Genomic DNA, 27,740 nt, shown 5'->3' with positions numbered 1-27,740 from the left:
CCAGCAGCAGGAGAACCACCCAACATCCCTGCATCATCGCAGGTTTAGTCTCCTCAGGTGTGAGCTTCCCCCACTGGTCACAGGGATGAGAATGAACTCGTTCCTGCTTCCAAAGCATGAACATAATGTAATGAGAAAAAAATATATATCTCCCAGGAAACAGGTAATTCTGTCCTCAAAACAGTCTGCAGGCAAGGAAGCCTTGTGGATGTGGATCTAGGGCTGTGCAGAGGGCGCGCTAACCCAGCACTGTGTGCAGGGCTCCTCTGCCCGACCCACGGTGTGGTGAGAAACCCCACTGTAATGCACACATATGGGGTGCCCCGTGGGTGACGGTCACCTCTGCCCATGGTCCCCCTGATGGACCAAGGGAGGGGAGCTGGTGTTCATTCACTTGGGAGCAGGGCACCCTACCATCTCTGCTCAGGTTCGCCAGCTCTGCTCAGGGGTCAGGGTTTCACCCAGAGCCCCGCTGATGCTGTAGGACTGGCGCTGGTGTGTCAGGGTGAGCGGGCGAGCCGAGTGACTTCACCCCCTGCGTGTTGCTGGAGCTGAAGGAGACAGAGAGATGGCAGCCCTTGTTTTTTTGGGCTAGTCCCTGACACGTTACTCATGCTGTTTGGGCTGTGGTAGCTCCTTGGAGTCACGGCTCGGGGACACAGGTCTCATTTTCAGCCAAGTTTTACCCGAAGGCATTGCGTTGAAGCCTGCCTGCGCTCCGCACGGCTCCAGCAGCGCCCAGCTCAGCAGAGTGCCAGCTCAGAGGCTCAGCCCTGAGGAGCTTTAAGGGAAGGGGAGCCTTTAGGGCCACCCCACGGCCCCGGCAGAGGCTCCGCAGCACCGGGGAGGCGGCGGGGAAGGAGGCGGAGGGGAGCGGGCGCCGCAGCGGGGCGGGCGGCGGGGCGGAGCGGAGCGGCGGCCCCGGCCCCTTCCCCTTCCCTTTCCCCTTCCCCTGCCCGTGCCGGGCCGGGCACCCCACGGCCGGGCAGGGAAGGAGGGAAGGAGGGAGGGAGGGAAGGAAGGGAGGAAGGCGGCGCTGCGCAGAGCCAGCGGGAGCGGGGCCGGGCCCCGGGCAGGTCAGTGCCGGGCGGGGGGCGGCCGCCGGGGGGCTGGGGAGGATGCTCGGGGCCGGGGGGGATGCGACTTGTTGGGGGGCAGCCCCTGGGAGCCCTCCGGGGCGCTCCAGGCACCCTGCGGGGGTGCTCCTGCGGGAGGTGTGCGGGCAGCTGGGGTGCTGAGCTGCGGGCTGCAAGACGGGCAGCGCACCCGGGTGGCTCTAAGCAGCGCCTGGGCGATGGGTGGCTGCGGCCCAGCCGCCTGCGGGGGCTTCCCCGAGCCTCCCGAGCAAGGTGGGGGCAGCCGCAGGGAGCCAGCCGCAGCCCCTCCAAGCGCCCGTGCTGCTGGCCCCCGCTGTGGTGAGATGCCACCCGCCGCTGTGTCATGCCACGGCTGCTGCTCCGTCCCCACGTCATCCTGGGCACCCAGGCCAGCCGCCACACCTGATGGTGACGGAGATGCTCCGTGCTAGCAGGGGAGCCTTGGCTTCCCCTCCTCTCCCCATTGCACCCCCCAGCATCTGGCCCCAGCTGGAAGGGCTGTGGGGTCGCTCTCTGGCCGAGCTGCTGTCCCCCAGTTCACGACCACAGACAGATTTGCCCACAGATCGAGGCCTTGCCATCCTCTGTCTCTCACGGCCATGGTGCTGCACCCCCCCCAGGGTGTAATTCAGAAACCTCCCAGACACAATGGGTGTTATCCAGGAGAAAGAGAGACCTTTGTCTGGCCGAAGGATTTTTTTTTCTGCATGATCATCTTTTTGCTTTTAACCGTTTATCTGCCATCCCCAGGGCTGATCTGCGTGCCTGCCTCTCCCCTTGCAGAGAGTTCACTGGGGAGAGGACGCGGAGGCAGCAGGTGAGGGGAACTCAGGGTGGGCAGGCGAGGTAGGAGCGAGCACCTCGCGCTGTGGCAGCCTGCCCTGCCTCGCACTGGGGTTTTACGATGCTGTGACGAGCCCGGCAGCCTGTCTGAGCACTGGAGGGGAAGCACCCTGTGCCGTTTTGGCTGCCAAACTGGCAAATGGTGTTTGTCCAGAGGAGAGATGGAGGAAGGTGTGGGAGAAGCAGGAGGCAGAGGAGAGGCCCTGAGGCCGGACCGGCAGCCGGAGGGGCAGGTGTTTCCCCCTGGCCACCTGGGAAGCGGTGCCCGGGGCTGGGTGGCAGATGGAGAGGGAGGCAGGGGCAGCTCTTGCAGGAAGGATTTGTCTCCAGCAGCCTGGCAAACAGCCCTTTGCAAACAAATGAGTAATAAATAAAAGCGTGGAGGCCGCCCGACCCCTGCAGCCTCTGACTCCATAGCACATATGGGCTTTTCCGGCTTCCCTGTAAGCTTCAACCTCTGCCTGCTCGCCACGGCAGCATCTCGGCTCCTGTCTTCCTGCAAGTGCATCTGAACACCCTTCAGCCCCCTTTTTTGCATGATAACACTCGGATCCCTCTGTATTTGCTCTCCAAGGCACCCTGCCAGGTTAACCAGTATGTCCCCGGTTCGGGTGCTGCGGGGGGCACACAGCACTGCTGCCTACAGTCCCTGGGCCCTCACAAACAGACGCAGTCCTTCTGCCACGCGGACTGGTGGCCTGAGGTAAAGGGAGCGGGATTCAGAGCCGAAATCTGAAGAGTTGTAGAGGGAGGAGTGTTGTTGCCTTGAAATGTTCCTCGTAGGAAATACCCCCGTCTTAACAGACTGTGATAGCTTTACCAAAGCGGCAATGAGAGGGAGAGATGTTTCTAACACCCACCAGTGAATTCAATTGATATTAAACTAATCAGTCAATCACCTAAACTCTTACGAAAACATCACTGTGCTTGCCGTGGAAATGCTGACTCCTCGATGAGTCCTATAAACACCGAAGCCTTCTGCAGTCATCACTTCTGTGTCTGGTGAAACAGCTCTCCTTACCTAGTTTAATTGCTGTAAATATATTTAGCGTACTTAGGCCTAAGTTTGAAGAAAACATTGCATCGCTTATCTGCTGTGCTCAGATCGGGAGCAGTTTCGCTGTGAGATGGTTTCAGGAGAAGCAGTGGAGCATATCTGTTCTCTCTGGGTTGGTTTCAGCGCAGCAGCTCCAGCCTCAATTAGCTCCAGCTCTTCGTTATTGCATTCAGTCCCTAAACAGCTGTAAGACCCCCAGCAAGAAGGTGTCTCAGCACTTCTGAAGATCCCACGTGGCATCTACCTACACTTTAAGGTGCCTTTTAAAAACTGCCTTGAAGTTACTGCTGCTCGGGCTGGTAATTTGATTGCGATCACCCGTTATTAGGTGGCAACAATGGCCTGAGTTTACTCACACCATTATAACAATGTGAATGACCAGGGCCAGGTAGCTGTGCACTGCCATTCCCACAGCCGAGGGCACGATTGTTGGTGGCTAATGGGTGCGACGGGGCAGGGCGGATCCTGCACGGCCTCTACAGAGGCAGGAGGAGGTGGGATGGAGAAGCTGGGGATCCCTGAGCTCCCCTTGCCCATCCTGCTGCCCCAACCCCTGCTTCTTCTTCCCTCTGTGGTGGTTCCTGCACCTCCTCGCTGGGTTTGGTTCCCCTGGTGGTCCACCTAAGCCTGAGCCCCCACCTGGTCCTGCTTTTCCTGTCCCGGTGCGGCCCTCTCAGCAGATGGCTGTATGGGTGGAGGAGCTTCATCCATGCTAAGGGCTGCAGAGCAAACCTCTTTGGCTGAGAAATCGCATTCCTAATTGAAAATACTGTAATGTTGCTCAGCCTCTGGGGAGCTTAAATGCCACTGTAAGGAAGTGTTTCAGCACCAGGGTCATTTGTGGAGCTCCCAGCACCGCCTCCATGAGAGGCTGCGGGTACCACTTAGGCCAAGGAGGAGTTTCTAAAGCTGTTGTAGTTTGATCTCAGGTAAAGATGTGTTTAAAATGGAGTACCAGAGCAGAGTGGGAGCACATGAAAGCTTTGGGTGACCTGAGTCCCCTACATGCTTCCTCATGATTGCTCAGCATCGATGTCTCGTTATTTGTAGATAGTTTGTGGGTGAGCTGAGAGGAGGGCAGGGTCTGAGTGAGCCAAGCTCCACTGCTCCCCCAAGTGCTAAAAGGCAGGGTGTGAGAGGTGGGAAAATACGTCTTCATGTACTTCTGAGTTCCTCCTAAGAGAGAGTGGAAAGGGCTCCACCAGGTTCATTTTGTTGTTAGCTGGGAGGTGGTGGGAGGCAGCTGGGGACAGCTTGGGACAACAAGCCCCTGGGTGTGGCACGTTGGATGGCGTGGGGGAGAGCAAAATTCAGAGAAGGTAGAGGTGATGCAGTTGAGGGAACCGCAGTTTTGGAAGGGTATCTGGGTGCTGGTACCTGAGCTGAGGCCTGGGGACCCTGTGTTAGCCAGTCCTAGGTGATCCTCCATAGGAGGTGGCAAAGGCTGAGGTGTGGAGACGTGGTGCTAGGGCTGGCAAGCTGAGGGGGTCGGACTGGAAGGTCTCCAGAGGTGCCCCCCAGCCTCAACATGTCTGTGATTCAGTCACCGCAGTGTGATCCCCAAGGATTCCTAATGGCTGTGGTTCTTGTGTTAGAAAATGGTGACACATCGCTATTAGATTTCACCTCATTCTTTATTATAAAATTGGTCCCACTATATTGCAGTGGAAAATGAAATTGTATTCAAAATGCAGAAAATAAGCATTGGAAAATGGTTCCTAGTTGGTTAAATAAAACAGCCTAAAATGTATGTGTCCATTTTAAAAAAGTTTATGAAAGCATTATTTGTATAAGTAATGATTTAACAATAATGACTCCATTATAGGAACAGAATTTAATTAGAATTTAGGAGATATAAAATAGAACTGCTGATATGATCAGATCATTTCTGGCTTTTAAGAATTCAGAACTAGCAGAGGTTCTCCTCTCATGCTTCGTTTTTATTGGGATTGGAAAGGCAACAAGGCTCTTCTGCTTTAATTTGCAGTAATTTTCTGAACTTTTAATAAACTAATCACTGTATTAATTAATTTAAGCTTTCTTTTTTTTTTTTTTTTCTTTAAAAAAGGTTGCTGCAGTCAGAACTGATTTTGGAGTTCATCAGGTTTTAATTCCAGGTGCTTAGGCAGTGAGCATCTCTCTGGCAACAAGGACATAATGCACAAATTTCTACTTATTTTTCACAGATTAGAGTGATCTGAAGTCTTAGCATGCAGCTTGTTATAATTTCAAGTCTTGAATTGTCTGTCTTTTAATTTAAAAAGTTTTTAGCTCAGACAAAATGTGATTACTTTTATGTCAGGTATGTTTCAGAGAGCCATGGTTCTTTTATTTGTTCTGGTTCCAAGTCCTCTTTATTGCTTTTTCCTTTCATATTACACTGTTACTAATCTTCTGATCAGGCAGTTTCATTGGGTTTTTCTTTGGGGAGCTTTCCATTGAGTTTAATTTTCTTTCATCCAAGTTTTTAATTTCTTGTGTTTCCTTCCATGAAATTTCATCAAACTCTTCCTCGTTCAGAAACAGAACAAAAACAGCAACAAAGTGAATAATACTAATAACAGCTGCGGCGCTTGTGCCGCCTCCTGAGAGTGTCACATCTTAAAGACTTTTAGAGTAGTTCAGTCATTGCAGGGAAGTCAGGGTGTTATAAATTGCTCAGTCCCAAAATAGGATTATAATCAAAGTTTACAATTTATGAAAAGAATAGAGGTAAGCAAACAGCACTGGATGCGTCGGGAGTCTCCGCTCCACCTAGACGCACACCAGTTACATCAAGTAGCTGATTTTTATGCTCCTAGGCTGATACGTATTCATTACTACTTCTAAAATAAACAGGTTATTATAATTAGCTTCCGGGATCCAAACCCTCCTACTGGAGCATGTGCATCAGTCTCCGGTGGTCCCCCTGGGGGTCTCTGGGGGTCTTTCATGCTGAAGGCTCGTAGTCTTCCTCTCAGGTTTTTTTCTTGTCCTTCCCCTTTGTACTCCTTGGCAGCATGTCAAAAGCTCACACAGTGTCCCCTGCAAGTTTTGTCTTCTAGCCGTCCTTCAGCTTCTTTCTTTCTTCTCCTTAATCTCCTGGCCACCTGGCCAGATATCAGGGGTTTGCATAGTGTCCCATAACAGTCACTAGTTGTTAGCAGTTGTTCTGAAACCCCCAGACATCAGAGGCTTCAAAGAAAGAACATACAAATACAAATAGCTCTCTATTGACACTTCACGTGTTGTTAAAACATTCCTCACAGGCCATTCACGGGGACACTGCAGTCACACCTATAGCAGTGCTAAATCAACCACAAAGAAGGCAAAAAGGCTGTAACTGTTAGGAATAAGAGTTCGGAATAACAAAAGCAAATAGGCTCATGGATTTGAGGGATATTTCTGAAGATTTGATAAATTGACTATAATGAGGGGGAGACTGGGACACTGGGAGGAAAGGGAAGAAACCACATCTGTGGGAGAATTAAATTGCCAGTGCAGGACCCAGAGACAGACAGAACTGCTCTCTATTGACACGAATTGTTAAAATATTCCTTTGCAAGGTACAAGAACTATACACATTAACCATTCTGTTTTTCTTAGACTTGTGGTTATACAAGGGTATGTAAGACAGAAGGTCACATTCATCATACCATGCGGCCCTAGCACTGTTCCATACTGACACGAATCAGATGAACATATATCTCACAAGGGGATGAATGCTTCCACGGATATGGTTAAGCCAAGTTATACAAAACTCTGGTAATGGGACTTATAATAAAAATAATGCTGAATATTGCCATGCCATAATTGCTATGCCACGACTATAACTGTACTTGTGCTCCAGGGTAATCATTGGGTTCAGGATCAATTCATCCCAGCAGCTACACGTGAGAGGAATTCCTCCGAATACCTTCCAGTTTATTCAGACAGGCCCTGCAGCCAAATTTGTGAGGTTTCTTTCCATCCAAAATGAGGTGAATTTCTGGTCCTGGTGAAAGAAGTGTTGCTGCTGGTTTCAGCAGAGAGAGGATTTCATTGTACACGTGATGGGGCTTGGTATTTTGGGGGACAGCCTGATGGTAGGGGGCAGAAGAAGGTTCCATATGCCCATTGCCTGCAGCATTTAAAGGGTGGTGGGCGCTGTGAGCTGGGCTTGGGGTCTGATCCTGCTCTCACTGCTCAGTGCCCGCTCCCTGAACAGGAGCCCAGGCACCAAGGAAAGCTCTCTGATCCCCATGGCTCAGATAGATCTTGAGGAGAGATCAGTTGTGTCAGCAGGCTGCTATCATGCTGCCTCACCCAGCTACCCTGCACGCTCAGCTCAGGTTTGCTAAGCCAGCTGCAGGCTCTTTGTGTTTGTAGGTGGGGGGATGCTTCCCAGAGCTGGATGGAAGCAGTGTGCACAAACTGCCCAGTACCTCCACCCCAAAGTTGGAGCTTGGGCTGGGCCAGAGCACTCCAGCTGCTGCGAGCATCCCTTGGTATCAGCGCTGCATCCCTGAGCCTCTCCCAAAACAAATGCAGAGCCTGTCTGGCCCCTGCTTGGCCTCCAGTTGCATCTGAGCTGTGCAGAAGCTTGCAGTGACTGTGTCTGGGTCGCTGCTCCCTGCCTGGACCCCCAAATCTCTTTGACCAACTGCATTCCTGGTGCAGGTGCTGCTGAGCAGGGCGAGGGGCTGCCAGCCTTCCCCAGCGCCCACCTGGTGAGGCAGTTCTGCCTGTGGGGAAAGGCAACCTTGTGTGGAGAAACTGCGGGCAGTTGTTGTGCCTCCCTCCCCTAAAACTGGCCATCTTGGCCTTCTCCCTGGTCCCAGACAGCCCAAGGGTGACTTGTCCACAGAGCCTCCCCACTGCTGGGCGATGCTGCACCTCCTGGCCCACGGCTTCTCTTCCTCCCAATACCTCGTCCCGTTCCCAGCCCAGCCGCTGTACATGCCCAGATGAGACACTTCCTTCTCAACCCAACGGGAAATCAGCCATTTCTTCTGTTTTCCTCTGTCACATCTGTTACTCCCGAGGCCCCTGTGCTGGCTGTGTGCCGCAGCTGGGCAGCGGGCATGGCCGGAGCAGACATCTCATCCCCTTCCTGCTGCCTGGGGATGCGCTGACGTTCCCATCCCAACAGCCCCTGGATCCCCCTCTGATCTCTGGTGCTCCAGGGCTGCCCGGCTCCCCATGTCCCCTCTGGTTGCAGGGTGGGCACGCGGCTGGGGCAATGCTGGGTGGCTGGGGGATTCCCCTGGGGAAGGGGGCACAGCGGTGATGGGGTCGAGCTGTCTCGCCGGCGCACCCGGTGCAGCAGGAGGAGGCCAGAACAGTGCGTGCCTTATGGAGCCACGGCTGCAGCTTGCTGGAGAGCCACCTCCCTCCGCAGCAGCCGCTTCCCGCTCATCTCATCTCCCCCCGGGGGCTGCAGGAGGCTGGGGGACTGGCTCAGCCTCCTCCCTTCTCCCTGCTCAAGGACCAAATTCATCCGTGCACTGGGGGAAGGTGGCCGTTTGGTGGGTCCTGCTCCCTTCCCTACGGATGGGTCCCCAGGGGACAGAGGTGGCTTTGGGGGGCATTTTCTCTCCTTGCCCTCACCTCCCAGGCTGCCGTGTTCACCATCAAAGGCTTCCCCTTCCCTTTGCAGCCCTATTGACCCAAACCCCTAGGCTGAGAGCTAATCCCTGCAGCGCGGGCGAGGCTGGATGCGGCAACCGCGGGGCCGTCCCCGTTGTGTAACCCTCCGGGGCGCAGCCTCAGCTGAGCTGCCAGCTCCCACGCGCTCGGGGCGGTGTGATTCAGCCCGGTGGCTGGTGTTACCCAAATCTGCCTGGGAGCTGGGCAGAGGTGGGAGGAAAGCCTCGCCGGGGCCAGGTTTGGCAAGCGGTGTGCCTGTGGGCTCCCGCTGCAGCCCAAATCTCACTCTTTGTTCCTGGCAGCGAGCACAGGCGATAGAAAGTGTTCTAGCTCTGCAAATGCTCTAAAATTGCATCTTATGTGAGTGTGTGTGTAGTGCTGTAATCCACAGCTCTCGGGAAGAAGCTTTTGTGCTTGCAAAGAGGTGAGCTGAGCAGGGCAGGAGGGTTTCTTTGCTCTGGGAGCAGAATCGGCTGCAGGGAACATTGCAGATGCTTGAACCTCAGGAGAAAAGCCCAAGGGGGCAGCTGGCAGCAGCCGGGGGTGGAGGCCTCCCCGGAGGGCAGCACACAGGGAGGTGGCCAGGGAGAAGGGATGAACGGGACCAGTACGATGCTGCCCACCTGAGACCGGCCCCATGTGGATGTGGGGTGAGGATGCTCAGGGCTGGCTGTGGCTGATAGGGGCAGGGTGAGCCCAGGCAGTGCTGGGGGAGCTGTGATGGCTGCGCTTGGTGGTCCTGGGGGTGAAGCCCCATAACAGTGGCTGGAGTGTGCCGTGGTGGGATTTGGGCATTCAGACAGGGGTTCCTTTGGCTCCCCAGCCTCCTGGTGTTGAGGGCTACACAGCCACAGGCGCAGTCCTCGCCTGGCCTCTGCCCTGGGCAGGCTTCCTGCCCTGCCTGGTGCTGCCTGGGGCTGTGCCGGTGGCTCCAGACGGAGAGAAGTCTCTGGGCAGCCGGTGGCTTTATAGAAGGCAGCACATGAAACTCCCACTCTCCTCACCACCTCCCACCGCTCTCCAAGCAGCAAAAGGGACCTGGGGAGGGAGGAGCTGCTCTCCTGCCTTTTCCTTTTCCGCATCTCCAGAGACCGCAGTGCTCCTGGTACCCTTTGGTCTAAGAACTGCAGCTGTGACCTGCAATGGGCCTGGACACAACCACTGTCATTTTCCGTACAGATTTCCATGAGGGAGTGTTTTTCCAGAGGAGGTAGCACTTTCCTCCACGCCTGCCTTGACACCCTCATCTCTTTGAGCATGGTTACCTCAGCAGGGGAAGCGGTAATCTGCCTCCCGGTGCCCGACCTCCCACAGCAGCCTTCCTGAGAAGTCTTCCTTGGCTTTTGATGCCAAACAAGAGCAGTACATGCTGGTTTGGCTCTGCCCAAACACAAGTGGTTGTGTAAACCCACTGGTTACTGGGTTTACAGGTGATAAAGACCCAAGGAGGACCCTTTCCTGTGGCAGCTCTGTCAACATGGCCTTAGGTTCACTTGGTGCTTCGCACATCCCAGGCATGGCGCGTGGGGCTGAGCATCGTTACTGGGGAAACCCAATGTGCACAGCAGGGCATTGGGGTGTAAAGCACACACAGATTATGTCTCCTTCCTGATCACACACACGTGGAGGAGGAATGGGAGAAGAGCTGCTCTGCCCCTGGGGTGACGTGTCCCTGCACAGGGTTCCTGAATGTGGTGGCAACCCGCCGCTCCTGAGAGCAGGGCCTCAACCGGCTCCCCAGAACAGAGCAGCGATCCTCCCCCTCTGGCAGGTCACGGCGCTGAGATGGGGAGTGTTGGTGGGACAGTTTGGGAGCAGTGGGTGAGGAGGTGGCCACCACCCAGGGGAGATACAGGGACAAGGGACATCCTTGGGATGGGGCCTGTGCCTGTTCTCTGTGAGACAGCGGCCATCCTGCTGCTGAAGGGACAGTCTTCTGCTGAAAGATCGTCTGTGCCGTGGCCTCAGCAGAGGGCAGTGCTTTGAGGCTTGGCATAAAGAAATCTCCCTCAATTTTACATCTGAGAAGTAAAATTGCAGTGCCCTGGGGGCAATGTCCTTAACACTGGCCCCAAGCCCCTGTGGTGGTGTCACACACCAGCTTCTCCTGCTTGCCCAGCTACGATCTCAATCTACCATTTCTCCGTGCTCTCTCCAAGGGGTTTGAGGACTCTCCTTGTTGCTCTTCCCATCGCGTTTTCACATGGTTGATGTTCTCCAAGCCAGAGGGCTCTCTGTCCCCAGGCGGTGAGACGTGTCACCTGGCTGAGCTTCGCCTGCCCCACACAGGACATAGGGGTGGCCTTCCTGAACCTCCCCAGGGGCTGGAGGGGCTAGAGGCTGCTACAAACGTTGGGAGGGAAGTGAAAAGATCTTTTCTTGGGGCTTCCCAAAGTGGTTTCAGGAAGGACAGCAGGCAGTGTGAGACTGGCTGATAGAGAGACACATGGAGGGGCCAGGGAAAGGAACAGCTCGCAGGGTGCTGGCTAGTGCAGTGCAGACGGATGCTGCTGGTGGCAGAGGCAGCAGCACCCGTGTAGGATCCTGCCTCGACAGGAGCATTGCCAGAGGGCTGGTGCCAGCCAACACCATCCCAGCAGCCATGCTCAGTGGGTTTCCAAAGGCAAGGGACAAGATGTGACGGGGTGAGCTGTGCCAAGCCAGCAGCATCCTTGGCTTGGAGGAGCCTCAGTGTGTGTGGCAGTGGTGGCAGGAGAGCGAGGCCCCACTGAGGCCTAGAGAAAGGGCCATGGAGGTGGCCCACAGCGTGTACACTGAGCTACAGGGACGGGGAGGTCACCGTGCCCTTCGGTGCCAAAGCTGCCTCTACCAGGCTGTGCTGAGCTCAGCACAGGGTCTGGATGAGACTTCCCAGCCCGAGGTCCCGAGTCGTGCTGAGCTGGGTTTCCTGCCACCAGCAGATGTGAGTGGTCCCCGTCCTCCCCAGGCAGGACACAGAGGCTGAATGAGCACAGGCATACGGAGAAACTTGGCTTAATCAGCTGGGCAATCCCAAGGCTTTGTTTTGGTGTTTTGCGACTCCAGCTTTCCATGAATACCCTAGGAAATGAATTTGCTGGCAGGGTGCTTAAAGGGAAAGACACATTTTAAAAAAAATTGCATCCACATGAAAGAAAGCCTTTATATTTAATTGGAAATCTGATTCTCTGGATCAGTGCCCACCCAACCGGAGAGGAGAAGCAGATGCTGGTGTGTAAACAAAGCAATCAGGGCAGCGAATATTCAAGGCAAACCTTGTGCGCTGCAAATGGTTCCCAGAAATCATCCAGCAAATCACTCTGAATGGCCAATCTGATAAATCCGCTGCCCATTCACAGCCATCGCAAAGAGGAAAAGCAATGATTGCCTTTCCTGTTATTCTGCATGTTTCCTGACCCTATTTCTCCTCTAACTCAGACCTTGATGGGTTAGGCCACATATTCTGCTTTCTGCCTCTCTGTTACTGCTTCATTTTTCCAGCTGCAGCCCTGCCTGCTCCTATGTTTCCTCATGTGGCTGTCACTGTCACTGCCTGGGCACAGTGCCTGCCCAGGGGGATGCCTGCCTACAGCTGGCACACGGAGGCACTGACCCATGCACAGCCAACGGGGACCCCTCACAGCACCAGATGTGAATACACTCACCCTGTTCTGTCATTCACAACCATATCTCCTTCACTGCCCTGTAAAGGTCAGGAAAATCCCAATGGCAGGAAGGTGCCCTGCCAGCGGTGTAGCTGGGACTAGGGGCTGCTCTGCTGATTCAGGGCTTGGCTGGACCTCTCCGTGCTGTTACCGAGTGCTGCAAAATGCTGAATTGTCTCATAAATTTAGCTTGGGTGTGTTAACAGCAGCTTTAATCTGACCTACAGCACCCAGGTGACCTCTCACTGTGTGGACCTCTGCTTTGTAAGGTGTCACCTTCAGTTGGAGGGGGGTTGACCACATCCTACAGGTCTGAGCTCAGGCTGTCACTGGTGCACAGGAGCAGCGATACCCTCTTGCCATTTTTGCTGCATGCGCTGTTCCTAAGATATTTAAGTGATTTATTTATCTGGTTGTTCCCAATGGTTATTTTAATGGTAGTGCTGCAGCTATGAAACTTGCCTAAGCTTGTCGACAAACAGCACCATAAAAGGTGAGATTAGCTGGAACAAATGGTCCAGAAAGGTACCGGTTTGGGTACCTGGGGGAGAAGGGAACAGGGAAAAGGCAGGGAAATGAGCTTGAGAGCAGCTTCAGAGGAGCTGTGAGTTGCCACAAGGGCAGTTTTACAGGACTGAGCACAATGTGATGGCTCCTTTGGGCAGTGCGGATGGATGTGCCCAAGAGAGGAGCCTGGGGGCTTCAGGCCTCTCCTGCTCCTGAAATTTCTCTGCAGTTAGACTCTGGCATTGAAAAAACAATGGTGGGGAGACAGGGACCAGCTGGGCTGGGTGGATGAAGGTTTGCATTTAACAGGCTTGTGGACAAGAGAGCTTGGAGTGGATTGACCAGCAGCATCTCCAGGAGAAACCCATTGCTTTTGGCCACCAGGAGCAAAATATAATCAGCTACTGGGGAAAGAGGGCAGCAACAAGATCTTCAGAGGGAAAGCCAACGTGGGCCAATTTCCACGTCAATTCCCCTCACCTGCCATCCTGTGGCAGGATGTTCCTCCTGGGAGAGGGAACACGGTGCCAAGAAACAAACTGCAGGATCCTACCGCTGCATCGTGGAGTGGTGATGATAGAGGAGGGACCCAGGGGTTGCTAGGAGTCTCCTTGATTATTTGCTGAAGGTCCAGCAGCTCCCTCGGTCAGAGACACGCTGTTGGTGTTAACAAAAAGGCAATGAATTATTTAGCAGCTGAAAATGCCAGATGGTGATGGCTCTGCTGTTTACACGAGGAGGGGAGGGAGGGAGATGTGCACATGGGCAGAACAGATTGAGAGCACCCTGTAGGAAAGGGACGACCCTGGCCACAGGCCCCAGTGGCCCCCGTGGTTTCAGAGCCAGCTGACGTCTCTGTTTAATTCAGAAACTGCCAGCACCGAGACCGGTTCTTAAGCTCATGAAGAGAACCCTGAGCTCTCAAGAGCTTGGGTTGAGAATCCCTTGGGAATTCTTGGTGTCCACCTGCTTGCATTTGTCAGGCTGTCAGAGCCTTTTTTTGTCAACTGTGTTTGAAAACCTCTCTTCCTCAGTCTTTCGTTTCCCTGGATGAGAAGGTCAGAGACACTGTGTTGGGCCTGTACCTCCATCAGCTCCTGCCCAGCACCCCTTCCTACCTGCTGTGCTCAGCAGTGGGATGGGGTCTTTGGTCCCCTCAAGAGCTTTAGGAAAGTACTGTAATCTCCTCGGCTAGGAAGCTGCGTGGTCTAAGAGAGAGAGGCTGAGGCTACAGCAGCGCACATAAAGCCATGTGCTATTGTAGTCTCCCATCTGTCACACTGACACATCGGAAGCAAATGTTTCCCAACAAAAGCAAAGCCATGTAGAGCTCAGGAATATCCCCTTTCTGGGCTGAGGCACTCTGTGCGTGCTCTTTCTGTGCTCCCCAAGGACCGCTCAATCAGGTTTCCTTTGGTGTTGAAGCAGAGTTGATCCTGTTCGGTTTTGATGGGAAAAAACACCATAAACACTTCGCATATCCAGGTCCCTTGAGGTGCTGGCTGGCTGTGTTTGCATCCTCCGTCACTGCTTAAACAGACCGTGCCTCTTGCACTTCATCTGTCCTGTCCATGTGGACGATGAGCATCCTGCAGCAGAGTCTCTGTTGTCTGGAATTTAGATAAAAATGCAAAGCTCACAGGAGTCCATGCTAATGGGCACAAGTGGGGTTTCGTGTGGCCTTTGCACAAGCTGGGGTCACAACATTGCAGCTCAACACATCTACAGGGCAGGGCACCCCTATAACTCCTCACACACTCCAGACAGGCCAGGAGGTGTTGTCAGCAGCACAGGTCCTCAGGAACAGAGACACAAAATAGCTGAGGTTGGAAGGGACCCCTTTGGAGGTCACCTCTGAAAGCCCCTGCTCAGGACAGGGTCAACTTCAAAATTACATTCGGTTCTTCCCCTAATCAGGGCCTTCAGCCCTCTGGCTTTATCTACCTATAAAGCACTAGGCATCCTTTTTGGAAGAGGCATTAGGGACCTAACTGGCTGCTGTAGGGTGTCTGTTCCCAGGGGCCCAGGTACTGTCGGTTTGGAGAGGATCCTTTCCCCCACCACATGGTGGTTGGAGATGTTTTGGAAGCAAGCCACTTCAAGCATTTCCTACCAGTGCCGATGGCTGTAGCCTGTGCTATCAGCTCCCAGAGGAAAGGGGGGAAGTCTAAAGACTTCAGGATATCTTGGAGGGAGCAATCCTGCTCTGGTGGAAAGGGAGAAGGGAGGCCCCACAACTCTCGAATCACACAGACCGTGATGCTGAGGCCTGGAGGACATCCCACAAAGAGGAGCTCTGGCTGAGGGCAGCGAGGCAAGCGCAGCCCCAGCTGCCTGTTGCTTAACGTCGTCGTTTCTCTCATTCTCAGAAACTCAAGCAAATGCTCTGGCTCCTCGTTCCTGCCTGCTGACCACACCAGGGTAGCCATGGCTCAACCCAGCCTCCAGGAGTGAGGGGGAGAGGTGGAGAGAGACCTGTCTCAGGTATGATGGAGGCATCCAAACAGCGCGGGGTTTCATGAGCGTGGGGAAATGACACGAGGTGGCTGTGAGATTTGTGCAGCGACACCCTCTGCCTTCTGTCCCACAGCCCTCCCCTGGGAGGGACTGGGATTAGGGAAGCACCAAGGTCACCTGCCAGCCCTTTTCAAGCAAAAGCTGCCCCATCCTCACCCATGCCCCCGTGTTGCAGGCCGAGGCCCCGTGACGGCACCAATGGAGAGCGTGTACTCGGTGGACCCAGCGCCGGACGGTGCCGGCCCCACCTCGCTGGACGTGCTCAGCTTCTTGGACACCCTGGTGAACAGCACGGAGGAGCAATGCTTCAGCGCCCGCTCCCGCAGCACCGTCCTGCAAGGGCTGCCCTTCGGTGGCGTGCCCACTGTGCTCGCCATCAACTTCATCCTCTGGCTGGTGAGCAGGCCGTGAACAGGGTGCTGTGTTTGTGGGCAACACTGCCCATGGACCTCCTGGAGAACGTGGGGTCAGGGCTGGAACGGCCTCCCTGGCCAGTAAACCCAGTTCCCCATGTCCCAGCCTCTCAGAGGAGGCACCCCTGGGAGACCAGGAATAGCAGGTGGTGGAGGTACACCTGCAGTGTGTGGGGCCACGGGGGTTCACCTGTGCCATGTGGTGTGTGCTGTCAGCCCCCAGCAGCAGTGGTGAGATCGTGGAGCAGGAGCAGTTTGTCCTGAGGCGAGAGTTGTGTACGAGCATGAAAACGGGAAGGAGGGAGGTGGCCAGACCCCATGACAAAACCCCAAAACCCTTCACCTTCTTCCCTTCTCCTGCAGCTTCTCCTCCTGATCTTCTCTTGCCTTCGGAAAGCAGCTTGGGACTACGGGCGCCTGGCGCTGCTGATGGACAACGATAGGTGAGGAGGACACGAGGCCACTGTGGGTGAGACCAAGTGATGGGGTGGCCCCTGGAGGAGCCCCAAGGGTGCTGCTGTCCCCATGGGCTAGGGGCAATGGCCTGGCTGCCCGTGCCCAGAGGGACCAGCCTTCCCAGCCAGGGGGCAAGGGCACCATCTGCTGCAGGAAAGGGAATGCCCAGGCCGGCTTTGACCCCCTCCTGCAGGTTCAGAGCTGAGGCTTTGCTTAGGGACAGAATTTTAAGGGAAGAGAAAAGGAAATAGGAACTGTTACCCAAACAGGTTAAGCAGTACAGCCAGACAAGGACTGAATTAAAGCCGTGGCTGCACAGCCCCACTGTCTACTTCTCCAGGAGCAGCTGCTCAATATGAGCATCATTCTTTGATCAAAAGTCCTGACCTGGGTCCTGGACATCATCCTAACCCTATCAGTGGTTTGTCCTAATCCAGGCAGCAGTGGTGGCCAGCAGCACCTCTAATCCTCTCCTTTTCCCCCCATGTCCACAGCAGCCAAATCACTCCCAGCACACAGAGCTCCTGTGAGTAATGACACAGGGAGTCTGGTGACGGGGCTCTTGGTGCCAGCAAGTGCCCTGTTCTGGGAGAGAAAGTGGCCTGAGAGCTGCTTTTGGATAGCACCGAGATGCATCCCCCCCTCCTTGCCCCCTCAGGATTGTGCAGAGCTGGCCAGAGGAGGGGACAGGGGAGATCAGCAGCAGTAACACGTGTTCGTGTCACTGAGGTGGCCCTCCCCTGGCCCATCCATCAGGCTACGTGCAGAATCCCACAAAAAAAAATAATCCTGTTGCCATGGTGAAAGCAGCACCTGGACGAGGTTTCTGAGTAGGATGTGCTGCTCGAGCAGGGCTCACCCCAGGCAACAGCACAGCTTCCTTTTGGCAGGCGGGTGCACGCAGGGGCTCTGCGAGGCTGGGAGCAAGCCTGGCAAAAGCCCCACTCCTGTCTCCCCCTGCCAGCTTCTCCTGGGCTCGGGCTCTGGAGCCAAGCATGGAGGTGGACAGGGGTGCTTCTGTTCACTGGGGTATCACATCTGCAGCCCCAGTGCTGGATGCGTGGTGAGGGGCAGTTCCTGGAGTGCGGGTGCCGTTGTAGCATCCTGCCTCCCCTCCTCTGTCACTTGATCTAAACTCACCTTGCGTTTGGGTCTGCACGGCCCCACAGCGGCCAGGCTGCTCCCCGAGGAAAAGCTCAGTGCAGGGCTTCCCGTGGGTGCCCTCCCTCTCCTTTCTGCTGCCTCTCCCCTGCCTCACTCCCTCCTCTCCTCTCCTCCCTCCAAAGCTTGACGTCGCTTTTCTATGGGGAGCAGAGCGAGAAGGAGAAGTCCCCGTCGGAGAGCAGCCCCCTGGATGCCGACAACAAGGACGTGGTGAGCTCACAGCCGTGGCAGGAACAGCCCGGAGCTGCTCTTGGCTTTCCTGGGTCACTTCATCACAGTCTGGGGTGTTCCCAGGGCACTCGCTCCCGGTGACACCACACAGGCAGCCCCAAGCTGCCCCCCAGCACCTCCCTGCCAATGCCACGAGCACCAAGAGCCCCCTGCATCCTGCATCTCCCCTCTCTCCACACAAGTGCATCACTGTGCTGGTGTCTCTTTTTCCTCTCTGCAGCATCAGGCATAAAACAGGTGTTGCTAGAAACAAGCATGGACCGACACATTCTGCTGTTTGTTTCTTTCTTTTTTTCTTTGTCAACAAAAGTTCAGGAATCAGTCACTGTTGTGGCTGTGGAAAGAAAAAAAAAAAAAAAGAATTTATTAAAAAAATAAAAAGCAGGAAATTCAAAGAAGCAAAATCCTTACGGGTGGCTAGAGGACTAATTAAAGGCGTGGTACTGGGTGCTCTGGGCAAATGTATATTGCTCATCAAAAATAACTGAGAAAGACCAAAAAAGCCAGCATGGTTAAAGAGCAGATTAAGGGAGATTAATAGATGTAAGAAGGCACCCTTTTAAAAGTTAAGCTGTTCCCAAATGAGAAAAATCTGAACTCTGCCAAGTTAGGTGTAAAATGCACTCAGAGGAGCGGCAGAGGAGTTTGAGGAGACATTTGTAGAAAGCTTAAAAACAAGTACTTAAATTCTTCAGACACATCAGGAACAGGAAACGTGCCAGAGGGCTTGTGGGGCTAACAGATGTTGAAGACAGAAAAGGATTGCTTGAGAAGCAGAGTGTGGCAGGAGCTCTGCATAAAGCCTCTGTGTCTGCATGCAGTGAGGAGCAGCTTCACCCCCGGGTAAAGCTGGGGAAAGAGGAGGAGGAACGAGGTGTCAGCTCTCCCAGGAGGGTGAGGGCACTCCACAGGGTACTCCCTGGGCACCTGCCTCCGGCCAGTGCTGCAGCCAGGCCGCGGGGCAGCTCTGGGTGCTGCCTCTGCTCAGCCCAGAGTGGAGCCCCCTCAGACCCACACCTGAGGTCCGTCTCCATGTTCTGCTCATCCCGACTCTCTTCCCTTCCAGGGCTTCTGCTCCTGGCTCATTTCCATCTACCAGATGAAGTAAGTGTGAGCCGTCGGTGTTGGGGCTGTGCCCGGGGAGCTGGTGCCTGCGGGTGGTGGCCCAACAGCCCTGCTAAAACATCCCCTGAGGAAGAGGGCAGGGGCTCCCCTCTGCCTGCCCCCCGTGGCTCTGCTGACCCCAGGCTCCTGCCCCAAAGGAAAGGGCTTCAGCCTCTCCTGGTAGGAGAGATGGCAGCCTGAGGGCTGTTTGCTTCCCCCATTCCCTCTGTGCCTGAATCCCACATACCACAGGCAGGATGCCACGAGTTTGTGTGGGTGATGTGGGGCTGGAGCAGCCCTACGGTGAGCCCCGGGGTCCCGGGGGCGAGAGGAGGAGGTGATGCTGACAGCGGTGGGGAGGCACCACCAACACTCACCCCCTCCCCTCTCCCCTAGGGATGAGGAGATTCAGAGCAAGTGTGGGATCGACGCCACCACCTACCTCTCCTTCCAGCGGCACCTCCTGGTCCTGCTGATGCTGGTCTGCGTGCTGTCCGTGGCCGTCATCCTGCCCGTCAACTTCTCGGGGGACCTCCTGGGTAGGTGCACCCGAGTCTTGGGGTGGCTCGGGAGTGTAGCACAAGGACAGGGAGCAGAAGGACCCCTCCATCAGTTGTGGAGCAGAGGAGAAGGCAGCAAGCTTGCTGGGGTCCTGGGAGGTGGGAGGAGAGGAGCGAAGAGGGGCCACAGGCACTGTTTGCCCTGCAAGCACTGAGATGCGTTGTGCTGGCTTCCCATAACCTGCATGTCCTCTTCCCCTGCAGGACACAACCCCACACACTTCGGCCGGACAACCATCGCCAACATCCCGACACAGTACGTGGCTCCCGCCTCAGGGAGCACCGACCCGTGACGGGCAATGGGCTGTGTGAGCAGCAGGGCATGCCTGGGAGACCGTGTGTCTGTGGGCACTGCCCGCAGCCTGGGTGTGCTGCCTGGTCTGCAGCCCTGGCAGCTGGCTCAGGGAGGCCTGGCTGGGTGGCTGGGGTGGCCACGGGTGAGGTGCTGAGTACCAGGCTGGTCCCTGTGCAGCAGCGTGAGCTGATCTCAGCCTCTCCTCCTCCAGGGACCGTCTCCTGTGGCTGCACAGCATCTTTGCCCTCATCTATTTCATCCTCACCATCCTCTGCATGGCTCACCACTCCATCCATCTGGAATACAGAGAGAACGAGAAGGTGAGCGATATTCTCCCCACAGCCACCACCCCGCCTTTCTCAGCTCAAACGGACACCTTGGAGCGTGCTTTGAGGAAAGGATGGTCCAAGCACGTATGGAGAGCTTTAGAAACAGCCGGGGCCTGGGCAGACAGGGAAAGACAAGGTTGTTTTTCTCCTGCTTCTGGAAAAAGCCTGGCAGCCTGCAGGCAAATTTCCACTGTTGCCTTGTCACTGAGACGCAAGCTCGGCTGCATCTGGCTGTCTGTGGGGTGGCTGTGTCCGGCTGTGTCCCCGCAGCTGAGGAGCTCTGCAGTGACCCAGGCTGCAGGGCTGGCAGTCAGCGCCCTCAGGCTCTCCTCTGCCTCCTGGCGGGTGGGACATCCACCAGGGGACCAAGGCTGTGGGTCCTGCACCTCCCTCTGCCCCCACCTGAGTGCAGGATGGTTCCTGAGCCCGTTCCCTCTGCGCACATCCCTTCCCCATCTGTACCGCAGCAGATGTGGCCATGAAGCATGATCTGGTGTGAGCAGGACAGCTGCAAGATTCCTGTGGGCCCCAGCCCCATCCTCTGCCCCTTCTCCTCTCCCAGGTCGCCCGGACATTGATGGTTACCCACATCCCCAAGGAGATCACAGACCCGTCCCTTATCATCAAGCATTTCCAGTGAGTAGCTGTGTCTCGGCAGGACGTCCCTGTCCTACTTGGGCTGCCTGGAGCTGGCCACGAGCTGCCCCAGGCCCGGGAGGAGAGGCTGTCCCCAGCCTTGTCCCCCAGTGCCACTGTGTCCGTGTGCCCGCAGCGAGGCGTATCCCAGCTGCACCGTCACCAACGTCCAGTTCTGCTTCGACGTACGCAAGCTGATGAAGCTGGATGTGGAGAGGTGAGCGCGTGGGGACCCCGCAGCTGTCCGTCAGTCTGTCTGCGTGATGCAGGCAGCTCCCTGAACAACCCTCCTCTCATTCTGCTTCCCGGCAGGCGCAAGGCAATGAAGGGGAGGCTGTACTTCACCACCAAGGCACAGAAAGAGGGGAAGATCATGATCAAAACCCACCCTTGCGCCCGCATCTTCTGCTGCCGCTTCTGTGGCTTTGAGCAGGTCGGGTGGCGCGGGCAGGGCTGCGGGCAGCGTGTCCCCAGCGCGGGCAGGGCTGCGGGCAGCGCGGTGGCTGGCCCGTGCCCCAGCCCTGGCTGCTCCTGCAGGTGGACGCCGAGCAGTACTACGGGGAGCTGGAGGAGAAGCTCACGGACGAGTTCAACGCTGAGCGCAACCGCATCACGCTGAAGCGGCTCGACATGGCCTTCATCACCTTCCAGGACGAGCGGATGACGGCCGTGTGAGTGCCCTCGGGCCTGCTGCTGCCAGCACGGTCCCCGGCCTGGCAGTGCTGTGGGATGGGGTCATCACCACTGGGGAATGAAGGGGACATGGGGCACCTTGCTGTCTCCCCTGGCCAAATCCAGCTGACGGGTCTGTCTCCGCTGTGCCTCTGCTGCCTGCAAGGGGCTGCAGGGCTCGTGAGAAGCAGGGGGGTCCTGAGCTGTCAGTTCAGACCTGACCCCAGGCTCCCTCCTGCAGGATTTTGAAGGACTACAGCCACATCCACTGCCGCAAGCACCCCCAGCAGTCCTCCGTCACCACCGTGGTCAAGTCGCACCACTGGGGCGTGCGCTACGCCCCCGCACCCAACGATATCATCTGGTGAACCCCCGTGGTGGGAGGGACAGAGGGAGGAAAGGAGGGCGAGCAGCTGGAAAGGGGAACCCACGCCGGTAGCTATAGGACTGCACCCATGCCCAGAGCTGGCAGAAGTCACCAGTTGTGACCGGGGTGATCACCCCACGGGTGGCAGGGCTCAGCCAGACAAGGTTCGGGGTGAGTGCCAGGCTTTGATTTTCCTGGCTTGACTCCAAAGCCTCCTCAGAGGATGGCACAGACCCTATTGTGGTCACACCCAGCCCTGGGGGCTCTGCAGTGGTGATGCAGCAGTGCAGGGAGAAGGGAGAGAGTGGGCTCAGCGCAAGGGCTGCGGGGTGGTCAGCATGGGGAGCAGGACACAGAGCTGGAGGGCTGGGCTGGGAGACCCTGGACACATGTTTTTTTCCTCCACACCACGTCCAAGTCATCCTTTCTTCTCCCAGGGAGAACCTGTCGGTCCGTGGCACATCCTGGTGGCTGCGATTCATCCTCCTTAATATCTGCCTCTTCATCCTCCTCTTCTTCCTCACCACACCGGCCATCATCGTCAATACCATGGACATGTTCAATGTCACACGGCCTGTGGAGAGCCTCAAGGTACTTCCCGGGGCCCTGCACCAGCCTTCCTGAAGGGTCTGCATTTCAGCACTTGTCCATGGCAGGGACAGAGCCCCAGCTCGGTGCTGGCCCCTGTAGATGAGCCATCAGTGGGATGTGTGTTGATGAGGGGCAGGGAGAGCTCATGCCCCTGGCTGTCCTGTTTGTGTGTGGTTCTAGTGGCAGAGTCCTGCCCCCTGGGCATACCTGAGCGTTGGTGTCCATGAGGAAGGGCAGCTTGGTTCATGCAGGAGAGGGGTGGGAAGAGCTCAGGAGCTGTCAGATGCTGCCAGCAGCACATTGCCTTCCTGCTCACGGACCCGTGAGCTGCTGGGAGGGCTCTGGGGCTTGGTGCGTGCCCATGGTGCACTTGGCTGTCCTTGAGCTCTTGTCTCCTGGAACCAGCGTCCCTGCTCAGGGAGGGGATGCTCCACGTGCATCTGCCCAGGGAGCTGCCTCCAGCACGGTGGGGCGGTGGCAGCGTGGGCAGGCTCAGCTTGTTGCTCCCTGGAGCTGTCAGGGTCCTAAGAGGGTGTCCCCCATCTTTCCTACTGCAGAACCCCATCATCACCCAGTTCTTCCCCACGCTGCTGCTCTGGGCCTTCTCTGTCTTCCTGCCATTCCTCGTCTACTACTCGGCCTTCTTCGAGTCGCACTGGACAAGGTAACGGGGCCCTGCAGTGCCCAGGGCTGCTCAGGGTCGTGTTGAACGGGAGGAATTTCAGTAGGACCCATCAGACCCAACCTGCGGGGAGGCAGGCTGTGGTGTGGGAGACTCCACAGAGCCCCATGGACGTTCCCCTGGACAAAGATCCAGTTCGTACTCAAAGGAGCCATTTCTTTGCTGAACACTTTCAAACAAGTACAGGTGGAGCTGGCTTTAAGCTGGGTCTGAAGAAGTTTGCAGAAAGGATGACGTGATGGTAGGCTGGCAGCAGCAGGGCCCTAGTCCTGACTTGGGAGGCACATCCCAGCTCTCGATGGTGGGCATGCAGGTTTGGGATGCTCAGGGGCTCATAGCAGAGGAAGCATTGCCCAGTTCCTACAGTTTGCTCTCTGTCTTGACCCTCTGCCAGCCCAAACCCCTGTGCCTGCTCTGCTGACCTCTTGCAGGAGCATTGCCACCACCTGCCATCCTTCTCCGAGGGGCAGGAGGTCCACCCCTGACTCCTGCACAGGCTGGGAGAAGTTTTGCAGCAGCCCAGTAGCTGCACAGCTCAAGGGCACGTGGCATCCTTGAGCTGGTTTCAGCTCCCTGCTGAAGACCTCGATCCAGCCCAGCCTCCTCTCACCCTGCTTGCTGCCTTGCCGCTGAGGAGTGCAAAGTTCTCTTTTTCCCACTTTCCCCAGGTCAAGTGAGAACCAGCTCACCATGCACAAGTGTTTCTTCTTCCTGGTGTTCATGGTCATCATCCTGCCCTCGCTGGGGCTGACCAGGTAGGGGCCAGCGGGCAGCCTGGGGTCATGCTGGGCTCCCCTCCTCTGGTTGAGGGACAGGAGCTGTTTCAGCCACCAATGACACATGGAGGCTGGATGCTCCCCACATTGCTCTGCGCCCCCTCTTCTTTCTGAGCTTCTCCTCTGCTCCCCCCAGCTTGGACCTCTTCTTCCGCTGGCTCTTCGACACCCACTTTTTGGACGAGGCCGACATCAAGTTCCAGTGAGTACCGGGCTGCTCCCTGAGACACGGGGACCTGCGGGGCAGAGCCTGGCGCCACCCCCACTGTCCTCTCACCCTCCTCGTCCCCGGGGCAGGTGCGTTTTCCTCCCAGACAACGGCGCTTTCTTCGTCAACTACGTCGTCACCTCCAGCCTGATCGGGACGGCCATGGAGCTGCTGCGTATCCCCGGCCTCCTCGTCTACAGCGCCCGCCTCTGCCTCGCCAAGTCCGAGCCCGAGCGGCTCCACATCAAGCGGGTGCGTGGCCACGGGCACCTCCATACACACACAGCTCCCGGGCACAGCAGGGACGCTCTGGGGAAGCTCAGGTTGTCCCGGTCCCGTGGGAGGTTTGTGTGGTGAGCCACCACACGAGGTGTGCTGCTGGCCCTGGCCCTGCGGGGCTAAGTGGGGTGAGGCAACCCTGTGCTCCCGATGAGGCAAAGCAGTAACGGCGCTGCTGGTTGTGCCTCAGAGCCAAGCCTACCAGTTCCAGTTCGGGTTGGAGTACGCCTGGACCTGCTGCATCTTCTCCGTCGTCATGACCTACAGCATCACCTGCCCCATCATTGTCCCCTTTGGTGAGTATGGCCCTGCTGTCCCCATCCGTGCTGAGAATGGCTTGTCCTGGCCTGCAGGAGCGATGTGGGGGCTTCCCATGGGAGGCACAGCCGCCAAACACCCCCTGTCCTCCTGCCAGGTTTGCTCTACATGCTGCTCAAGCACATGGTTGACCGGTACAACATCTACTACGTGTACATCCCCACCAAGCTCAACCAGCGCCTCCACGTCGCCGCCATCAGCCAGGTCGTGGTGGCCCCCATCCTCTGCATGTTCTGGCTGCTCTTCTTCTCCGTCCTGCGCCTTGGTAGGGAGAGCTCGGGGCTGTTCCCTTCCACTTCTCAGGGTCACCAGACTGAAGCTCTGGGGGATGAGCTTCACCCCTGAGTTAAGCACAGGGGTATCAGCTATTGTTTGGGGCTGTCAGAGCTCACAACACCCCCAGCATGCTCCAGCCTGGGGCTCAGCATGTCTTTGGAGGCTCACGTCCTCACCCTGTGTCTCTCTGCCCTAGGTCCCACCCGCCCTGTCACCCTCTTCACCTTTGTGGTCCTCCTCTCCTGCATCATCTTCTCCTTCTTTGGGCTCTGCCTGAAGAAGCTGCAGCCACGGAAACCATCCAGCTACCAGGTGAGCGTGGGCAGCCCTTCCCTCCTCCCGCCCCATGCCCCCTCAGTCCCCTGGGGTGTGTTTGCAGTGAGGGATCTGGGGGTTTGGCTGCACCCGTATCAGACCAAGGGCTCAGGCACCCACACGGTAGCTCCCCATCCCTGGATGCACCAGCGCTGGGTGGTGCCGTGGTTAGGGACGTAGGCAGCATTCCTGGCCTGCTTGGTTAAATCCTGGTTTGGCTGAGATTGAGCCTGGTCCTGCTGCGGAGAGGCCCCTGCACGGTGTCCCCAAGCTGGAGCTGCCCCTGGCTTTCCCCTGGCCCTGTGCTGTGGCTTCCTCCCTGCCTCCCCTCCCCAGATGTCCGATCAGTCCGAGGGCGCCTTCAACGATGCCGAGCGCAGCAGCGTCTCCTCCACCCCCAACTCCAACGTGAGTACCCTCCCCAGCCCGACGCAGCCCCTGGCTCTCAACCAGCCAGGGGGATGCGCCCCCTTGGGCCCAGCCCCTGGTCCCTGACCCCCCGCTGTCCCCCGGGGCAGCTCTTCGTGGCCACGGTCCTGCAGGAGCCTGAGCTGAGCCTGACGCCGGCGGCCTCCCCGGCACACCAGTCCTACGGCACCATGGGCAACCACCTGGAGCCGGCCGAGGACGGAGAGGACGGGGGCCTGCAGAGCTTCGAGACGGAGCTGGAGACGGTGGAGGGCGAGTACAGGACGGGCCCCGTGCTGGAGAGCCAGCCCCGCTACCAGTGAGCAGCCCCGCTGCCGGGCTGAGAGCCGAGAGCAGAGGACGTGCAGGGGGCAGGAGGGAGCCCGCCCGCGGCCCCCAGCTCCTCGCACTGCCCCTGCCGCCAGCACCGACGGGTGCCCACTTGGCTGACGGCCCCACACACGGGTGATGCCGGACAGGGGGGCAGCAGGACTGATGGCAGGGGGGTCCCCAGCCCGTTCGTTGCGAGGCGGCGTGGCCCTGCAGTCCCAGAGCAGCTCGGCCGCCCTGTACCCCCCTGGCCCTGTCTGCCTCTGCCAGCCCTGGGTGGGGGAGAGGAGGTGCAGCCCCGTGGGGTGAGGTCTCCCGACAGACCTTACTGCAAGGAAAGGAGGGCGGCCCTGCCTGCAGCCGCATGTCCTCTCGGCCACGCCAAACCTTTGCTTGCCCACCCGCTGCTGCTGCTACCCATGACGGCTGTTTTGCTCCTTCCCGTGGCCCTGGGTGCTGGCTCCAGCCCCCAAAACCACCCCCAGGGCTTCACCGATCCAAGCGGGGGCTGTTGAGATGCTCGTGCTTTGGCCTGCGTGAGTGCACGGGGCTGGAGCAGCTCCTCCTGCTCCCACGCCTGCCTGAGCACCGGCTGCCCTTCCTGGGGGCAGCCTCCAAACGCACACCCCGCTCTCCCGCGGCGCCGAGCCCCCCATCCTGGCGGGGTTCGCCCTGCCCTACGCCCTCCCTCTGCTGCTGCAACGTGCTTGTGCCCTCGGGTCTTCAGGGATGAGTGTGTTTCGTGGCCATGACAGCAGCTGCCTTTTGACGGTGGCTCCCATCCTCCTGCTCCTGCTGCCCGTGCTCCCCCTGGGACAGGCCGTGGGGATCTGCACGGCTCCATCCCATTGCAACACAGACAGGGGTGCTGGCAGCACCCAGGGGCAGTTTCTCCCCACTCTGCCGCTGTGCTATGGGGCAGAGGTGGGGGAGAAAAGCTGGTGTGTGCCTGTGGGTGATGCCCAGGACCTCGCCTGGGATGTGGGAGAGCTGATTTGGATCTTCGTCCTGCAAGGGGGACTCATGTTTGCATCGCAACACGGTGGGTGCCCTGTCCCCCACCCCTGCCCATCCCCAGGGGTGGCACAGGGGACACGTGTGCAGGGGACAGCACTGTGGGGACACCCTGTGCCACTTCCCCTGCCCAGCATTACAGAGGCTATCGGGTGTGGGGGCAAGGTGTGCAAATCCTTGGGGGGGTCACAGGCAGCCCAGCAGTGAGCCGTGGGTCTGAGCTCCCTGGACTGGCAGCCCCACCGACCCCTTGCCCCTGCATGCCCAGGCAGTGGCCGTGGCACCCAAAAAACCACCTGGCAGGCTCCTGGATCCCAGACATCCTCGCCACTGCTCGTCCCGGGGCTGCCCCGGATGGCAAGATGCTGGTGGCCCCGTCTGGCGGCTCGGTGGCCTCTCTCTGAGGGGCAGCAGGTACCGTGAGCAGCACCGTGTCCCGGGGAGCTCGGGCTCCGGCTGCCCTTGGCTGCCACGCTGTAGGAATGTGCCAGAGGTCTGTACCTTCTCGTTATTTATTGCTATGACCGTGCCTTGAATAAAATGACTTCACCCAGCCGCTGCCTGGTGTCGTCGCCCCGTGCGTCCCGCGTGGTGAATGGGCTGGGAGGGATTTTTGGAGGTAAAGGGGAAGGCACAGAAGCAGTAAAGGCACAGGAGCAGAGAAGCACCCCGCAGTGTCACCTCAGAAGGGCACAGCCCTTGGCACTGGTCCCCTGCCCATCTTTCATCATTCCCCCACAGTGAGGGGCAGCCCAGGGCACCACCAGAGAGCCCCAAAGCTGACCTGGCACTGGCTGCCCAGAGGAGCTGTGGCTGCCCCATCCCTGGAGGTGCTCAAGGCCAGGCTGGATGGGGCTTTGGGCAACCTGGCCTGGTGGGAGGTGTCCCTGCCCATGGCAGGGGGGTGGAACTGGGTGGGCTTTAAGGTCCCTTCCAACCCAAAGCACTCTGTGCTTCTATGATCCTATGACCTGTCTGCCAGTGAGCGCTGGGGAGGTGACAAAAGCCATTTTGGGCACCTTTCTCTAGGTTTCAGCAGACAGC

General features: G+C 57.5%; 1 protein-coding gene across 1 annotated transcript; it reads left to right on the top strand.

Annotated features, from left to right (window-relative positions):
- Positions 1-925: 925 nt before the first annotated feature.
- TMEM63C (transmembrane protein 63C) lies at positions 926-27,249 on the top strand. The gene is made up of 24 exons (XM_084520078.1): positions 926-1,076; positions 15,125-15,239; positions 15,448-15,668; positions 16,049-16,128; positions 17,428-17,515; positions 18,603-18,640; positions 19,037-19,179; positions 19,405-19,456; positions 19,707-19,815; positions 20,387-20,460; positions 20,597-20,677; positions 20,773-20,893; positions 20,998-21,131; positions 21,374-21,496; positions 21,937-22,090; positions 22,648-22,754; positions 23,441-23,527; positions 23,685-23,750; positions 23,846-24,008; positions 24,226-24,331; positions 24,451-24,618; positions 24,826-24,941; positions 25,281-25,352; positions 25,463-27,249. Exons 3-24 carry the CDS (start codon positions 15,471-15,473, stop codon positions 25,673-25,675), a joined length of 2,493 nt encoding a protein of 830 aa, XP_084376204.1. The 5' UTR covers positions 926-1,076; positions 15,125-15,239; positions 15,448-15,470; the 3' UTR covers positions 25,676-27,249.
- The last annotated feature ends 491 nt before the right edge of the window (positions 27,250-27,740 follow it).

This window comes from Aythya ferina (assembly GCF_964211825.1).
Source record: "Aythya ferina genome assembly, chromosome: 5".
NCBI lineage: Eukaryota > Metazoa > Chordata > Aves > Anseriformes > Anatidae > Aythya > Aythya ferina.
The sequence above is the reverse complement of the archived record's forward strand: the minus strand, read 5'-3'. Positions and strand labels throughout refer to the sequence as shown.